At 44.8% G+C, this 19,238-nt stretch overlaps 1 protein-coding gene and 1 pseudogene across 1 annotated transcript in view; one reads left to right on the top strand and one right to left on the bottom strand.

Moving 5' to 3' along the window:
• The first annotated feature begins 4,715 nt into the window (after window positions 1–4,715).
• Window positions 4,716–19,238, top strand: part of MAP6 (microtubule associated protein 6) — a 78,465-nt gene continuing 63,942 nt past the window's right edge. The window contains exon 1 of the mRNA XM_061139936.1: window positions 4,716–6,245. Coding sequence (XP_060995919.1) covers window positions 4,861–6,245 — 1,385 coding nt within the window. The 5' untranslated portion in view covers window positions 4,716–4,860. The remainder of the gene's footprint in view (window positions 6,246–19,238) is intronic.
• On the bottom strand, window positions 16,336–17,204 carry LOC133054685 (large ribosomal subunit protein eL6-like; annotated as a pseudogene).

Here is a 19,238-nt window from a genome sequence, read left to right as displayed (position 1 = left end):
GATCATTTTGTCTGATGTTAATATAATGGTATCAACTTTCTTTTGATTAGTATTTACCTACTACATCTTTTTCTGTCACCTTCTGTTCACCTTTATGTGTCATTGTTCCAAATGTGTTTCCTACATACAATGTGTAGTTGCATTTTGCTTTGTTTTGTGTTTTTCTCCTATCTGACATTCTCAGTCTTTTAACTGGAAAGTTTTGTTAGTTTTTTGTTGTTTTAATTTTTGTTTGTTTGTTTTGGCTGAGTGGGTCTTTGTTACTGTGTGCAGGCTTTCTCTAGTCGTAGTGAGCGGGGGCTGCTCTCTAGTAGTGACTTTTGTTGCAAAGCATGGGCTCTAAGGCACTGTGGACTTAGTTGCCCTGAGGCATGTGGAATCTTTCTGCACCAGGGATCAAACCCATGTCCTCTGCATTGGCAAGTGGATTCTTTTTTTTTTTTTTTAATACCTATTTTTATTTATTTATTTGTCTGCCCCAGGTCTTAGTTTCAGCACATAGGATTTTTAGTTGCTATGTGTGAGATCTAGTTCCCTGACCAGTGATTGAACCCAGGCCCCCTGCATTGAGAGCTTGGAGTCTTAACCACTGGACCACAAGGGAAGCCCCAGCAAGTTGATTCTTAACCAGTGGACTGCCAGGGAAGTCGTTATGGAAAGTTTTGATCATGTGCATTTACTTTGGTCACTGATATACTTGGAAATATTCCCACCACCTTATATTCTATTTTCTAGATATTTTCTTTGCTTAGTTTTGCCCTTTTGCAGGCCTTAATAAAGTTTTCTATATCTTCTTTTCTTTCCTTCCATGTGCATTTTTAAGTTAATAAATATTTTGGGTTAATAAATGAATCGATATCTCTCTTCCTCACAAACAAATAAGGACTTTGGAATACTTTAACTCTGATCACCCTTTCCCGTCTTACATGTATCTTAGTTTCACACTGTTTTCATGTACCTCATATTAATTCAAGCATGACCGGATCCATGTGCACAAATGACTAAAAAGCTAAACAGAGACCCCAGAGCAGTGGTTCAGACAAAAGAAAATGCATTTCTTACTCACGTGACGGTGCAGAAGCAGGCAGGTGGCCCAAGGTTGCTGAGAGAGCTCAGTTCTAGGAGATCACCCAAGACAAGTTTCCTCTATTTTGTTCTCTATCCTCCCAGACCCAGGACTAAACCCTGGCACCAGAACTTTCTTATCCCTTAATGCCCAGGTAATAATTTACATCTACCATGTCCACATTCTATGCTATGGGAAGGAGAAAGATGAAGTTGAACCCAAACAATTACCTTAAGGAAGTGGCCTGGAAGTACACACAATTGCTCTTTGCTGTAGGTAAGTTGGAAAATGGCTCTGGTTGGGTAAACAAGAGCCCAACTAAAACATGGAGGTTTCTGCTACTAGAAGGAATATAAGGAGAGAATGAGTGCAGGGGGAAAATTGCAGTTTTTCATTGACATCATCAGAATCCTGCATCCTCTTCTGATTTTCTCTGTTTGCTTCAGCCTTAGGCAGGCAGCCTCCCCCGGTGATAGCAAAGATGGTCACTAACAACAGTAGCCTCATGGTCTCCCATGTAACAATTCAGTGGAAAAGAGAGTGGCTTTTTATGGGTGGTTTCAGCTAATGTCTAGGATTTCCTCCAGCTGGTCTAATATGGATCATGTGTCAGTCACTATAGTCACTTTGGCCAGAATGATGACTAGTAAATGGGTGTGGGTCACAGAGTCAGCTCTGGAAGGTGGACTAAGTAAGGTTAACCCCACCCAAATCATATGGACTGAAATTAGAAATGAGGCATATCCAAAGTCAACCAATGAGGTATTGTTATCATCAGAATTGATGCTAAGCAATCTATGTAACAGATAACCATTAGACTTGATTATCCCATTGGGCCATTAGATGGTTCCAGGAGATTATACAATTGAATGTGTTTTAAAAATCTAAATGAATGTATGTGGAAGGTGATACTGATGATGAAGTTGCCTGAAGTGAGAAGTGAAAGTCACTTAGTTGTGTCTGACTCTTTGTGACATCATGGACTGTAGCCCACCAGGCTCCTCTGTCCATGGAATTTTCCAGGCAAGAACACTGGAGTGGATTGCCATTCCCTTCTCCAGGGTATCTTCCCAACCCAGGGATCGAACCTTGGTCTCCTGCATTCCAGGCAGATTCTTTACTGTCTGAGTCACCAGGGGAGCCCCTTAAAGAAGTTGCCTGGAGCACTCTTATTAATGCTTACACCTTGACTAGGAGAGTTCCTGTTCAGTCATTGTTAGTCATTCATTCAGCACCTTGTGAATGAACCTCTGTTATGCTGACCATACTATTTGCTAATTATTTATGTATCAGTCTCCCAGTCCTTCCATAATACACCCCTGTAATCGAGGGATTCCCTAGAGCTAGAACCCATCTGTATTCCATAGGGCCCAAAGCACAGAGTGGGCATCTAAATTAAGGAAGGGTACAATCTCAGTGACTCTTAATGACTTCCAACTCCGATTGCTAGTCCATCTTTTTATCTTTGGAAATTGTTACTGGAAAGACATAAGCCAAATCCCAGGGAGTTCCAGAACTGGGGAGAGGAAGGGCAAGACCAGATTATTTTGTTTATAGAAATGTATCTCCTAATGAATGGAAAACAGTGCCAGGCATCATTTTATTTGTGGAACTCAAATCAAGTTACCAATAGGCAAAGACCCACACAGGAGGAAGTTCAGCATTTAATTGACTAGTCAGAGCTGTCTTCTCATTGCGTTTGATCCTAAGGTTTAAAAAGAGCTATATTTTGAAATCAATTCCCAATCTAAACATATAAATTACTTTTCCCCCCATAGATATCAATGCCCCCCTGACTTAACTGATGCTGAAAACTCTGGCTGTATTGGAGAGAAACAGAGCTATAGGCCAGTGAATGTAGCTAGGAGTCAGAAGTGGAAGATAGTGCAAGGAGATACCCAAAGGAGACACTTGGAAGAACAAGAAGTCTTGCTGGAGAAGGTATCCAAGAGGCTGGCCTGCTTGGGAAGCTCCACCTCTGGGCTTCCCCGGGTGGGTTCTGTGAATACTAATAGATACCATTTATTGAACCATTGCTATATTCCAGATGTTGTGGCAAGGGTTTTTAGTGATCATTTTAATTCTCAGAGCAACCTTATGAGTTGAGAACTGGCACCCTCATTCATGGATGAAACTAAAGGTCAGAAACTTGCAGTAATGTGCCCATGGCAATGAGCTAAGGCATGAAAAAGCCAGGATTTGAATCCTCTGGGATCTGATTTGACTCCAAGCTTTGAGTCTTTAACTATCTTCACAAAACCACTATGAGGGAGCTATAATTTCCTCCAGGTAAGGAGACTGCAGTCCAGGGATGACTCAACTTTTGTCCAAGTGACACAGGTAGTAAGTGTCTGAGCAAAAGCAGGAACATCTGACTCCAAAATTTTTCTGCCTCCCAGATAGAAGAAGAGCAAAGGCCAGGGGTCAGGAAAATGGCAGAAAGCCACTGCATGTCAGGCCCCACCCTTTCCCAGGATACTATCTGGCTGTTTCCCACCCACCCCAACCTCCCCACTTAGGCCCCTTTTGAGAATTTTCTTCTCACTTCATCTCTTCCGGTGTGGTCCCTGGGTTAAACAGGAACTCGGTAGTTCTTAGGACATTCTAAGACATCCCTCTCTGCAAAGGGTCCCCCAGAAAGAGAACAGCTAAGGTACCATCAGCCTGCAGTTTCCTGACTCCACATATGAGCAAAGCCTGTGCATAAGACTGACAAGTGCTTAGGTCAGAAGCCAGCCAAAGGGGTTCAAATCCGGCCATAGATTTTGGCCAATAACAGGAGCTCTTTAAAAAAAAAAAAAAAAAAAAAAACATATATTCTGGGACAGACATCTCACTAGGGGTTTCCTCTGTATTTTTAAATTGAATCTCCCCCCTTCCCCCATGTTTAACCCTTATTTCACAAAAGAGGAGCCTGAGGCTCCCAGTCCTGAAGCAACCAGAATAAAGACTGCAAGTCATAAGGAGCCTGGGACTTGAACCCACCTAGGCCCCGGATTCCATGGTTGCCTAGGAGCTGAAGAGGGAGGAGCTGCCAGATCAGAGGGAGGGGAAAGAGAGAAGGCGAGCTCCCAGCAGCGCTCGCTGACGACAGCAGGTGATTTTTTTCCCCGCAGCGCTCTTTCTCTCAGCATCTTTCCTGGATTTTTCCCCCCTCTGCTGAACGGAGAAAAGGGTGGGGCCGCTTCCCTGCTGCAGAGACGGCGGCGGCGGCGGCTGCAGCATCCTTGGGAGCGGCGGCGGCGGCGGCAGCAATGCTCGGTCTCCTCGAGTGGTGATTGCCTCCGAACCCTGCTAGGTGGCTAGCTGAGACTGGACGCCGGCGGGAAGGAGAAGAGAGAGCTTTGTCCGCGACCCTGCAACCGCACTGCCCGTCCCTTCCTCTGCGCCATGGCTTAAGCCTGCAGCCACCTCGCCTTGCGTCGCCTCGCTTGGCCGGGGTCTGCGCGCCGCCGCAGCCGCAGGGAGGGGCGCGTCCCAGACGCCCTCGCCCGGCGACCCGGGTCGCCGTGTCTCCCGCTGCGGTGCCCGCAGCAGAACGCGCTCCCGAGACCTGTGCTGCGGCTCCAGGAGGCGTTTATAGCAAGGTATCGAAGGACTTTACCGACTTTTATCTCAGTGATAGCTCTGCCAGCCCGACCTTCCCGGGTGCTCTCTAGACAGGAGGGCGCGGTAGCTCAGGCCACCAAGGAAAACAAGGTGGGAACCAGACTGGCCGGTCGAGGGGACTGAGGAAGATTAGGGACTTGCTTTAGAATCCAGCAAGAAGGAGGGCGAGGTCTGCAGCGAGCACCATGGCGTGGCCGTGCATCACGCGAGCCTGCTGCATCGCCCGCTTCTGGAACCAGCTGGACAAGGCGGATATCGCCGTGCCGCTGGTTTTCACCAAGTACTCGGAGGCCACCGAGCACCCGGGTGCCCCGCCGTCGCACCAGCAGCCGGCGCCCGCGCCCCCCTCGGCGCGCACGGTCGCCATAGAAACACAGCCGGCCCAGGGCGACGGGGATGCGGTTGCCCGGGCAACAGGGCTGGCGCCGGGGCCTAGCGGAGAACGAGAGGCTGGGGCCTCCTCCGGCCGGAGCGGACCGGGCCCAACCTCTGGCTCCGGCTCCACCTCCAGCGCAGGTCCCGCGGACTCGGTGATGCGGCAGGACTACCGCGCCTGGAAGGTGCAGCGGCCTGAGCCGAGCTGCCGGCCGCGCAGCGAATACCAGCCTTCGGACGCGCCCTTTGAGCGCGAGACCCAGTACCAGAAGGACTTCCGCGCCTGGCCGCTGCCGCGCCGCGGGGACCACCCGTGGATTCCCAAGCCCGTGCAGATCGCCACTTCTTCCCAGGCGGCAGTGCCTGCGCTCCGTGCCCCCCAGCGCCGACCGCAGAGCCAGGAGCGCTGGCCTGTGCAGGCCGCCGAGGCCTCGGAGCAGGAGACGGCCCCTGGCGGAGCAGGTGTCCTTGCGGCTGGAAAAGCGTCCGGTGCAGATGAGCGCGACACTCGCAAGAAACCTGGGCCCGCCTGGATGGTGCGGCGCGCCGAGGTGTCGCAGAGCCAGGAGCGCTGGCTGGTGCAGGCCGCCGAGGCCCCGGAGCAGGAGGCGGCCCCTAGCGGAGCAGGTGTCCTTGCGGCTGGAAAAGCGTCCGGTGCAGATGAGCGCGACACTCGCAAGAAACCCGGGCCCGCCTGGATGGTGCGGCGCGCCGAGGTGCCTCAGAGCCAGGAGCACTGGCTGGGGCAGGCCGCTGAAGCCCCGGAGCAGGAGGCGGCCCCTAGTGGAACAGGTGTCCTTGCGGCTGGAAAAGCGTCGGGTGCAGATGAGCGCGACACTCGCAAGAAACCCGGGCCCGCCTGGATGGTGCGGCGCGCCGAGGTGTCGCAGAGCCAGGAGCGCTGGCTGGTGCAGGCTGCCGAGGCCCCGGAGCAGGAGGCGGCCCCTAGCGGAGCAGGTGTCCTTGCGGCTGGAAAAGCGTCCGGTGCAGATGAGCGCGACACTCGCAAGAAGCCCGGGCCGGCCTGGATGGTGCGGCGCGCCGAGGGGCTGGGGCAGGAGCAGACGCCGCTGCCCGCGGCTCAGGACCAGGTCCAGGCCACTGGCCCCGAGGCGGGCAGAGGGCGTGCGGCGGCCGACGCGCTCAACAGGCAAATCCGCGAGGAGGTGGCGAGTGCAGTGAGCAGCTCCTACAGGTGAGACGCGGTCCACAGTTCAGGCCTCGGGACTGGTCATCCTTATCCTCTCCCATAGATTCTCCGCATCGCAGGCATCCCTGACAGCCTCCCCTTCCCATTCCAGAACACACCCCCTCCTTCCCCCCACTCCTGGCCGACTGCTCTTTGACTCTTTTGTGAAAGCTGTTATCCATCCCATCTTGCTGAAGTCTTTCACTATCCACTTCAGCCATCTTTTCCCCATCCCCGCCCCACCCCAAGTCCCCTGCTTGCCCAACAGAGACCGTTGCAGTCTCTTCACAGGCTTTGCGTTCATTCTGCCCCACCCAAGCCACCGGCTTCATTAGCCTGGGTGCTGCCCTTTGCCAGTTCAGCTGACGCCAAAGAGTCTTGGTGCCTTGCTGCAGGGCAGATCCTCCCCCAAAACAGTGATCTCTACCCCTTCTCCACCTCCCTAGCCTAGTTCACCCAGCCCTTCCTTCTTCCCTCCTCCATCTCAGTCCTTGGCAGACACCCAAGCACCACACCCTTTTCAAGATTCCCTGCCAGACGCTTATAGAGCACCCTCCTCCTTCAGTCCCCTAGGTTTTGAAAGCAGATTGCTTATGCTTCTATTTGTGACACATTGGGCAAGTTTCTTAACCTTTCTTGGCCTCTGGTTCTTATCTGTAAAATGTGATGGATAACAGATTCTTCTCTTAGATTGTCTGCTCATATACTGATTTAATATTAAATACTCAACTTATTTTGAGCACCTATTATATGCTGAACACTGTGCTAGACATTTTGAAGATTAAATGAGATGATTCAGAAGAATTATGCCTGGCACATGGTAGGTAATTAGTACATCTTGGTTCCTTTCTGACCTTCTCATTATTTTGATTTCCATGTCCAAGACATTTCCAGCCTTCTCACTTATTCCTTTCTTGTTCGCCAGATGTGGTTGTCATCCTGTTACCATCAAGAACCCCCCTCTTCGGCATATTTAAATTCCCTTTAAATGAATGCCTTCAAACCTGAGCATATTCATTCACTCTCTTTCTTTCTAGAATTCTCCCTCTGCTGCAGCCTCAGCTCTTCTAGTCTGCTTTCTCATCCTTTCTCCATTTAACATATATTTCTGAATGCTTAGCTTTCAGTCCTGCCCTTATGCTTCAAACCAAAACAATTAGCTAACAGATTACTGTTGACTTTGTATACATGGCATTGGGCTTGGGGTCGCCAGGGAAGTAGATGTTCATGATGAGTGATTGAGCTAGAAGTGTGCAAATGTGACTTATGGGGTCCTTCATGAATGCCACAGCCAGCAACCTCCTTCCTGCAGAAGGGTGTGGACAGGAGGACTGCAGAGTTAGTGTCTTTTGCCAAGACCTTATATGTAGCCTCATCACACTGATGTCCCTCTCCAGTAAATATGACAGACACTCCCTCTTATGCTGAGGAAAGAACAGCATTCATAGACAAGGTCTTTTGTTAAGACCCCGCCCAGGTTTTGCCTCTGGAAAGCATTTCACAGTTAAAAGGGCAGCTTATCAATTGGCCCCTATTCCTTTCTCTTGAATTCTACCTCTCACCTGGCATTTCTCTCTTCGTTTACCAGTATCATGATCATACTGGTCACCCAAGAGTACACCACTTCCTTTTAAAGCTTTGGGTCAGGCAAGGACACAGATCTTTTCCCTTGGCTCTAGCTATGAGAAAGTGGAATGTTCACAAAATCTTTATGCTGTTACCAAGGAGGATCTAAAAGAAAAGAATGGAAATGAATAAGCAAGGGGAATACAAAAGCAAAGTCAAGATACAGTTTTGTGACTCTGCCATGGCTTTCTTGTTTATAAGGCTCTACTTTGTTCCCTAAGAACCCTAAGGCTGGCCTAACATCAGTTTTCTGGACTGACCTCTTCATCATCTTACTCCCAAACTACCACCCTGAGGCAGGTGGAAACTTACCACCTACCAGACAGAATCAACCTCTCCTCACCTCAATACTGGAGTAGGAAACAGAAACCCACTCCAGTATTCTTGCCTGGAAAGTTCCATGGACAGAGGAGCCTGGCAGGCTATAATCCATGGGATCGCAAAGAGTGGGACACGACTGAGCAATGAGCATGAGCACCTCAGTATAGTCAATACCAATCAAGAGAGATCCAGACTCTCAAATTTCATTTGATGATCCTACTCAGTTTATGTTTCCAGGTTGGTAGGACTTGCTTTGTCCATCAGCAATTGGCCAGACAGTCAAGGTATAAACCACCCTTCATAGGGTGGTGGGGGGAGGCTCAAGAGGAAAGGGATATATATATGTATACTTATAGCTGATTCACGTTGTTATACAGAAGAAGCCAAATCAACATTGTAAAGCAATTATCCTCCAATTAAAGATAAATTTTTTTAAAAATCACCCTTCAGGCAATTAACTCCAAATATTTTGGGATGTACCTTTGTTCTGTATAGCCTCTTCCTCCTAAACAATACTTTAACTGTTCAGTAAGCATGTGATACTTCGAGTTAGAATTACACACATCCTGCAAGTGATTGGATTGAGTAGGGGAACTATGCTCTTGCAACTGTTAAGAATGGTTTTTCATAGCTATCAGAATTTCATCAACCTGTCCAGAAAAATCTCTTCGTACCTCAAATTTTTTTTTCTAATTTGAGTCTTCTATAAAATTTAATTATGCATATGACTTTGGGGTCAGTAGTTCCATTTTGCTGTGTAATCAGAAGGGTTTGGAAGCATTAAGAGAATAAGTGTTGCTAAGAGACATCAATTTCTCTAATGGACAATTTAAGTGCATGACAAATTTGATGTGAAATTTAATATTATTTTTGTTCCAGGAGAAAAATTAACTAATAATAGGGAAATGCACTTTGAGTAAAAGCAGATATGAAGAAATAAGATAATTAATTAAATATACAATAAAGAAAAAAAATGCCTGGAAATTATAGGTTTATCTGTAAACTTGATTTTTTCCCTCCTTATTCTCTCACATCCTTTTCCTTGCCAGGATTTTGAGTATCTCTTGAATTTAAGTATGCTGTGTGTCTTACATCACCTTAGAAGCCAAACTGGGCTCCATTTTACCAATAATTTGACAAATCCATTTCTTCTGTCGCTCTACATAGATAATGGTAGTTTATACCATAGTGACCAGTTCATGTTATGGACTTTACAAATGACATCAGTCATATAACATCAATGTGAGTAGTTTGCTTAACTAGAGAAAGGATACACAATCCATCAGCTTAATATATTGGTATGTAATATGAAATATATATTCATCCAGAGTTGTATATCAGCACGTGCTATTTGGTTTTCCCCTGCAATATACAATCAGTGAGTGAAAGAAAGAAAGAAAGTGAAGCTGCTCAGTTGTGTCCGACTCTTTGCAACCCCATAGTCTGTAGCCTACCAGGCTCCTCCGTCCATGGGATTTTCCAGGCAGGAGTACTGGAGTGGGTTGCCACTTCCGTCTCCAGAGGATCTTCCTGACCCAGGGATCAAACCCGGGTCTACCTGCATTGTAGGCAGGTGCGTTACCATCTGAGCCACCAGGGAAGCCTTAGTTAACATCAAATATCCTTTGATGCTATGGTTTTGAGAAAGTGTCCCTGTTCAACCGTTCTAATTCTTAGCTTATCCAGACTAGCCAGGTATTTTTGCATTCAAGTGGTATCTGAGGTATCTTTAGAATTATTTGTAATCATGAAATTGATTTTCACTACTTTCATATTACATAAATGATATTATAAAAATTGAGAAACATGTCTTTATTATCATTTTAATGTTAAGGATGATTTCACTAGGCAGCTATCTGTGACTTTAGACCTAGAAATCTCAATCAGAAAATAGATGTCACAGGAGGGGATTAAAATTCCTCTCTCAGCCAACCCCATTGTCCCAGCCATGGGACAATGTTAAGAGTGATAGATTGAGTAGGAGGTGCTCCCCATAGAAATGTTAATAAGCAACTTTTCCTGGAAGAAATCAGCTGGGGCACCTGGAGGTAGAATTAATAAACTAGAGGCAAAATAGTACTTGAAAAATGAGAGGGGTAACAAGGAAATCAGAAAGAAAAGGAGTCTTTACTATCCCTACAGTTTTCCATAAAGGTTACAGAAAGGTCCATCTGACATGGCTATGCTATTCAGAACTGCCCTGGGCTTCCCAGGTGGCTCAGTGGTAAAGAATCCACCACAGGAGATGCAGGTTTGATCCCTGGGTTGGGAAGATCCCCTGCAGAAGAACAGCAGCAACCCACTCCAGTACTCTTGCCTGGGAAATCCCAGAGACAGAGGAGCCTGGTGGGCTACAGTCCATGGGGTTGTAAGAGAGTTGGACACAACTAAGCGACTAAGCAGCAACAATACAGAACTGCCCTATACCTACAGGCAACTGCCTGTTTCTCTAAATCTCAGCAACTCTTCAAGGCCAATCTCAGATACTAGCTTTCAGCAATGCCTTGCGGGTCCTGCCACGAGGGACTAATTTTTCTCTCATTTCCTTTTCGTATTCTGTGCACTTATTGTCTGCTTGATTGGAGGATACTCTTGTCTCTATCTGCCTCCCCTACCAGATAGGAACACTTAAAGAGAAGGGCTGTATTTTGTTCATCTCTGTATCTCTCACAGCTTAACATTGTGCCTAACAACCATATTGTTTTGTTGAATCTAGTGAACTTTTTAGAGTTTGGTGAAGAATTTATTCACTTACAGATTGATTCATTTCACTCTGTTTCATTTAACTGAAATAATTTTGGAAAATGACCACCAAGCCCCTGCTATGTATCAGACAGGAATCTCAGGACACCAAAAGGTGATAACCCTTATGTAAAGAAATTGTGTTTTCCTTAATCAAAATAAAGTGGGATTCCTACTCGGTTAGCACTAGAAGAAATGTTCAAATGGGGAAGGGCAGCAAACCTTACAGACCTGATTCTAGGTGCACTTTAACCAGGGCAGTGGTGGTCCTCGACCTGAGCTGTACAATGGAATCACTGGTGAACTTAAAAATGCTGTTGCAAAAAATAAATAAATAAAAAATTAAAAAAAAATAAAATAAAAATGCTGTTGCAAGGGCTTCCCTGGCAGTCCAGTGGTTAAGACTCTGTGCTTCCACTGTAGGGGAGGCGGGGTGAGGGTTCGATCCCTGGTTGGCAACTAAGGTCCCTCATGCCCTACAGCACAGCCCAAAAAAAAAAAACTGTTACATAACTGCCTTGCCAGATATTCTGATTTAATGGGTCTGGGGTATGACCTGTGCATGTGAGTCTTTTAAAACTGCCCCCAGATAATTCTCATGTGCAATTCAGGTTACACCCTCTTCCCTTAAGGCAGAGTTTCTCAAAATTTAATTCACAAGAGAATCATCTGGAGAGCTTCCTAAAATGTGGATTCCTGGCCTCATCCTCAGACACGCTGATTCAGCAGGTTTAAAATGGAGCCTAAGAATCTATATTTTAACAAGCACTCTAGGTAATTTTTTAAATATTTACTTATTTGGCTGTGTGGGGTCTTAGCTGCGGCATGCAGGATCTTCATTGCAGTGCACAGGCATGTAGGATTTTAATTCTCTGCCCAGGGATCGAACCCACATCTCCTGCATTACAAGGTGGATTCTTAACCATTGGATCACCAGGCGAGTCCTGTACTCTAGCTAATTTTGATGCAAGTGAACTTCAGGCTTTACTTGGGAAAACACTGCTTGGGGAGATTTGCTATCTGTAAGGTAGTGTGTTTTTTCATACACAAATATGGTATTGTTTGCCATTTATTTGTCTTTATGTCCTTCACTTACATTTTGTAATTTTCTCTGCAAAAGTCACGCATGTACACACATACAGCTTCCCTGGTGGCTTAGTAGTAAAGAATCCGCCTGCCAAGCAGTAGACTCAGATTTGATCCCTGGATCGGAAAGATCCCCTAGAGAAGGAAATGGCAACCCACTCCAGTATTCTTGCGGGGGAAATCCCATGGACAGAGGAGCCTGGCGGGCTACAGTCCCTGGGGTCACAAAAAAGTCAAACACAACTTAGCCACTAAACAACATACACACATACAAAATAGTTTTTAAGTTTTATTTTTCTATATTTAAGCCCCTAATAACATAATTGGATTTAACTTTAGGTATGGAATGAAATAGGGATCTAATTTTCCTTTTCTCATATGGAAAGCCATTTATTCCAATACATTTTTTAAAAGTTTATTTCTGCATTAATATCCCCACTGATTATCTCTTTATCACATAAGGTTGCATATGCTTGAGTATTTCTGAGATCTCTCTTCTAGTCCATTCATCTGAGCTAATACCATACTATCCTTTTTTTCTGAGCTATTTAAAGTTAGCTTTCTTGCTTTCAACATATATCTTATTACATTTTCTAATTTGTTGTTGTTACTCATATGTATTAATTTTTATATGTTCATATTATATTCAGCAACTTTTTACCACTGTCTAATTTTGTTTTTAGATTCTCTTGGGCCATCTGTGGAGATAATGTATGCTTTTAGTAAATGCCAATTTATCATCTTCATTCTGATATTCGTGTATTTTTGTGTGTTTGTATTTTGCTACATTGGTGGGGATATCCAGTATAATTTTGATGGTAGGTGATAACGGGCATGTTTGTCTTGAGACAAGTGGGAATGCTCCTGAAGTTTTTTCCTTAAGTATGAGGTTTGCTCTGTGTCATTAGGAGACAGCATCATATCAGGTTAAGAAATTTGTCTTTATACTAATTTCTAGAGGTTTCTAAAACTATGGATTTGTATTGAATCTTATTAAATGGTTTTTGGGGCCATCAACCAAGAAAGTCATATGGTTTTCATTTTTGGTCTGTTTATAGATTTTTCTGATGTTGTGCCATCTTTTCATTCCTAGGATAAATCTTACTTAGATAAAAATGTATTTTATGATGCTGAATTCTTTAGCTACTTTTTATTTGAAATGTTTGCACATATATTCCGGAGAAGGTGATGGCACCCCACTCCAGTACTCTTGCCTGGAAAATCCCATGGACAGAGGAGCCTGGTAGGCTGCAGTCGATGGGGTCACTAAGAGTCAGACATGACTGAGCAACTTCACTTTCACTTTTCACTTTCACGCACTGGAGAAGGAAATGGCAACCCACTCCAGTGTTCTTGCCTGGAGAATCCCAGGGACGGGGGAGACTGGTGGGCTGCCGTCTATGGGGTCACACAGAGTCAGACACGACTGAAGTGACTTAGCAGCAGCAGCAGCAGCACATATCAGTTCAGTTCACTTCAGTTCAGTTGCTCAGTCATGTCTGACTCTTTGCAACCCCATGAACTGCAGCACGCCAGGCCTCCCTGTCCATCACCAACTCCCAGAGTTCACCCAAACCCATGTCCTTCGAGTCAGTGATGCCATCCAACCATCTCATCCTCTGTTGTCCCCTTCTCCTCCTGCCCTCAATCTTTCCCAGCATCAGGGTCTTTTCAAATGAGTCAGCTCTTCGCAGCACATATATTCATAGGTAAAATTAGTCTGAAAGTTTTTCCTTTTTTATATCACTCTGGTGCAATATTGGGATCCTGGTTATATCTACATGATTAGATAGGCAGATTTTTCTCCTTTTCAGTTATTGGAACAATACTTATAACAAGTGTTCCTCCTTAAATAGCTGATAAGAATCTTCTGTAAAGTTCTCTGTACTCATCTCTTTTTTTGTGAATAGACTATTTTTTTTTACTATCAATTTGATGTCTTTAATAGTGACTCATTTATTCAGCTTTTGTATTTCTTCTTGAGCCAATTTTAGTAATTTATATTTTTCAAGGTAATGTGATCACTTTTTAATAATTTTTAAATTTATTGACATGAGTCCTCATAGCATTATCTTGTGGATTTTATATTCAATTCTACTTATCTGCAGTTAAATCCTCTTCCACACTTAATTGGTACCTTCTCTCTTTTTTCATAGTCGTTTTATTAAAGTTTGTTTAGTTATTTTTAGAGTCACATTTTGGTTTTGTTAATCATCTCCCTTTTTAGTAAGCTTTCCTTTTATTTTTACTATTCCTTTACTTTTTATGCTGTGAGAGGTCATACTAGGAACAGTTTTATATCCCTGGCTAAGGAGTTTGGATTTCTTTTTTAAATAAATGAGTCACTGAAAGAATCTAGGCTCAGGAACTACATGATAGTTGAATATGATTTAAAGTTTATAAATGTCCCACTGGCTGGTGACCTGGGGAGGTGAGAGAAAGGGTGTCCAGTAAGAGGCTATTGGAGTAATCCAGAGAGAATGATAAAGCCTGGACTATGGCTTTGGGATTTGAAATTTAAAGCATAGTACATATAGTTACTGAAAAACAGGTCTCAATGATCAACTGAGATGCAAGAAGAGGATAAATTCAAAATAAATTTTTCTGGTTTGCATAACTGGTAACGGTCCTAGTCATTGGAACAGACTTTTATTCAGACTTCTATGATCAATGTAGAGAAGAAAAAGTCAGGAGTGGAAGTTGAGCTTATTTTTGGAATTTGAATTGTCTATGAGATATCTGACAAGAAGTTTCAAGGGGCAGCTGAATAAATGGATCTGAAGTGTAGCGAGAGTTCAGGGCTGTGATTTGAAACATCCTGTGGAAATGATTAAAGACATGGGAGGAGGTGAAATCAACCCTAGAGAGGAAGTAGAATTAGCCAGCAGAGAATGGAGCCCTGAGGGACACATGCATTGAGGGTACTGACAGCAGGAGGAATAACCATGAAAAAGACAAACGATTGATCAGAAGGGAGGGAAGAAAAGTAGGAGCGAAATTAATCATGGAAACCACATTGGGTACCTATCTCAGCAAAACCTCATGCCACCCTGGAAAATACTGAGGAATTACTGTGTGCAAAGCATTTTTCTGGATCATTGATTGACCTTGCACAGTTAGATATAATGTTACCAAGACTAACCCACAAAGACCAGAGGAGAGAGGATACACACACTAATAGTTGGTTGCTCTCCTAGAAAAAAAAAAAAGAGGCATCTAATGCATCTATGAGCTTTCAAAAAAGCAGCCAAGGCAGTGACAGTTCTAAACCTATAATCACAAAGAACCACTCAGTGTCCCAGATATATAACTCAAATAATCCAACAGTGTCCTCTAAAACTAAAGAGAGCCATCTCTGTGATCAATGCAGCTTTGGTTTTTCAGATTGTCAGTTGTAGACACATAGACAAGTGAGCTTCTAATTCTCTGCCAAATGAAGAAAACTGAAAACGGACCTTGACCAGCAAACTAAAAATTCTCTTGATGTTCACTAAAAATGCTAGTTTTCACCATTAGAAATAATGATAATAATCAAGTGCCTCCCATGTGCCTGGCAGGCTGCTAGAAACTTTGTTATACCTCAATAAAAAATAAGAAACAAATTACAAACTAAGTATATGGAAATACAAATTTGATGCTCAGGAGAAAAGGCATAACAGAAAAGAAATATCTGGATATCAAGCTGTCAGTGAGGATCAAGCATGTGGGGGTCAGAGTGGTTGGGAAGAAAGGGGGTGAGACGAAGAACGTGCTGCAGCCAGAGCCCAGCCACCCCGACATCTCAGGGATGAGCAGAAGAGTCAGTCAAGGAAGGAGCGTACATGTCTGTGTTGTTCTCATCTGAGACTGAGCATGGGCCCACTATAGTCCCGCAAAAGCTACCCGCACGTGTATAGCATAGTAGTGATCTTGTCCGTCCTTCTGATCCCATCACAGTCCATTGTCGGTGTGTATTTCTTTTCAAACTGAATGAAGAGGCTTTGTAGGATTGAGCCTGATGTAATTCTTTCAATGGGAAAATAGGGCCCAAGCCCCAAACCACAAAACCCACCCTGAGTGCCTTTCACTGTGTTGTTGCCTGTGGTCACTGTCTATTTCCTGCAGTGACTTCAAAAAGCTGGCCCATGTTGTAGAATATCTTAGAGTGGCCCTTAAGAATTGTTCCTCATTAAACCATAGTGGGAGAAAAACAGTCAGTGGCAGAAAGCAAAAAAGCAGATTGTTCAAGACATAACCGAGTCTCAACCTCATTTACTGAGCACACAATGCCATACTGATTTAACATACCTTTTATTTTTTTTGAAATGGACAAGTTATTTAATTAGGTTCTTTGCAAGAAGTTCAGAATACTACTTTGTGAGGATAAATTCCATTTGTGAGAGCAAACACAGAGCGGAGGTAGCCCTGGAGCTGAGGGACATTTTTGATTCTTCACAGAATTTGTGAGTCCACAGCTTTCTGATCAGCTTTGCGCTGCTCTGTGATCTCATATTTCTCTCTCTGTCAACGATGTCACCCTCCTGGTGTCTGGGCTTACGCAGCTTCTTCTTGAAGTAAGTGTCAGTGAGATGTTCTGGGATTTTCACACCACTGATAATCGATTTTGATGGAGGTGGCAATGACGAATTTCTGGCGTGTTCTACGCAGAGGAACTTGATTGAGGGATAGAGGCCCAGTCACAAGTAGCAAGCCACTGCCCAGCTGCTTCAGGAAAACGACCCTTTTGCCTCTGTGGCGCCCCGTGAGGATGATCAGAACGGTCCCAGGAGTGACGCTGGAGGGCAGCTTCCTCCCGTGCTTACTGAAGGGTTTCTTGCCGTGACTCAACGGTTTCTGAGGCACATCTTCAGTAGGGTAATACCCAGGCATTTTGCAAAGTTTGACCACCCGGATACCACCATTCTTGTCGCCACCAACTGGTTTTGTGACAGTAGAAAGAACCCAAACTTTCTTTTTCTTTTCGACCTTGGATTTAGCTGCTGAATACTTTCTCTTGCACAGGGCCTTTCTGGAGTACATGGCTGATCGGGAATATCTGCCAATTCCTCTGACCAGGACAGGTAGTGGGTGCTTACCCTTCTTAACTTTCTTCACCATTTTCACCTTTTTAGCCTTGTTGCCAGCATCAGCCTTCTTGGCTTCAGGTTTTTTCTCCTTAGTATCTGGCTTCTCAGCCTTTTCACCTGCCATCTTGCAAGATGGGAAAGAGCTTAACATACCTTTTAATTTAGACTTTATCATGACCTCTTAAGGTAAACCTTTCTCTCTTAAAAGATGAAGGATAGAGTCAAGACAGTCTGGGGGCTAAGGTCACTGACCACCAGTCAGTGGCTGAGCTGGTTCAGGAGCCTGGCTCTCCTCATTCCAGCCTCCAGCTGTGTCTTTCTTGTGCAGCCCAAGCAGCCCTCTGCCTTGTTCCTACAATTCGACATGCCATTCCTGGGAGGGCAGCCATCTGTCCCCCAGTTTCCACTCTCCTAAGCCCATACTCTCTTCCTTCACCATTTTCTGCAGTGGCAGAAGGACGAGTGGTTTCACTCCTCCTTGTCCTGGGCTCCCCGGATCCTCTTCCCTTCCAGGGCAAGGTCTTAGCAGCTTAGCCTCCTGTCAAGGCTTCCCAGGCTCTGATAAATCTGGAGCAGTCAGCACTTTTTCCCTCTGCTCACTTTGCATACCTGATGCTTTTTCCTGCAGATTCTCAGTTCTGGTTGAACATTAAAATCTCAGGGACCCCAGGGAGTGATATAGCCAGATCACCGGCTGAGCTGACTTGACAAGCTCCACACATAACCATTGCTGGATTTTGCTCACAATTTTCCATCCCATCCACCTTCCATCTTCTTTCTAAATCCTTCTATCCTTCAGGGCTTTTAGTTCATGGTGAAAGAGGCTTATACTATAAAAGCAGGGAATTAGGTTGGATTTATTTGATCATAATATCATCATTATAATAATACAGTGGGCTTAATATCATTTTTATTCCAAGTTCAATGCAACATCTTAAGAGCATGCAAGGGCTGGGGCTATGGGTTATGAGGATTCAAGGTGCAGAGCACATGGAAATGTATGCCCACTCCCCCCCACCACCCTGTATAGGAGCTTGCGGTCTTATGTGGAAGGCAACATGCATGCAAGTATCTAAAGTACCAGGCAGGGCCTGCTGAGGTTTAATCAGGATCCGAGTTCTCAAGGTCTGAAATTAGGGCTGGTTAATTCTGTTGGAAGATTCATGGAAGGATGATTGTATGAGTCCTGGGTGATGTCCTGGAGCCCTGTAAAGCAGCGATCCCCAAACTTTTTGGCACCAGGGACCAGTGTCATGGAAGGTAATTTTTCTACAGACCAGGGAGCAGGGATGCTTTGGGGATGATTCAAGCTCATTACATTTATTGTGCAGTTTATTTCTAATCTAACACCACTGCTGATCTGACAGGAGGTACCGTGTGACCCAGGGCCTGGAGATCCTGCTGTAAAGGATTTGGTGACCAGTAAAACTAGGATTTGTGTCATCTCTCTCTAACTAAAAATCGATGACCTTGAGAAACCCTTTATATTTCTCGTCAATAAAGTGAAGTGAAAGTGTGAGTCACTCAGTCATGTTTGACCATTTGCGACCCCATGGACTATAGCCCTCGGGGCTCTCTGTCCATAGAATTCTCCAGGCAAGAATACTGGAGTGGGTAGCCATTCCCTTCTCCAGGGGATCTTCCAGACCCAGGGATCAAACCCAGGTCTCCTGCATTGCGCATAGATTCTTTACCATCTGAGCCACCAGGGAAGCCATCAATAAAATGGAGATAATTATGCAGTAGTGACCTCACAGAGTCATGATGAAGGTGAAGGGAGATAATGTTTATACGAGTGTATGCCCATCAGTAAGTGCTGCCCACTTTTGTAGTTATCATTGAGAGAATGAAACGGAGCAGGTTACCAATAAGACTTTCATTGATTCGTTTATTTAACATCTACCACATCTGGTATCAGGCACTATGCTAGAACCTGGGGCTATAGAAATAAATTACACACACACACACAAAAGAAATAAATTACACAGAATCTGTCCTACAAGGGTTCCTGGTCTAAAGTGAAACATAATAAGAAAATTATAGTAATGATATTAAGTGCAATAATAGAAATAAGCACAAGGCAAAACCAGAAACACAGAAAGCTAATGAAACTGATTGCATGGACCACAGCCTTGTCTAACTTAATGAAACTATGAGC

The sequence above is a fragment of the Dama dama genome, chromosome 1, assembly GCF_033118175.1.
Source record: "Dama dama isolate Ldn47 chromosome 1, ASM3311817v1, whole genome shotgun sequence".
NCBI lineage: Eukaryota > Metazoa > Chordata > Mammalia > Artiodactyla > Cervidae > Dama > Dama dama.
Note: the sequence above shows the minus strand (reverse complement) of the source record. Positions and strands in the feature narration are given on the sequence as shown.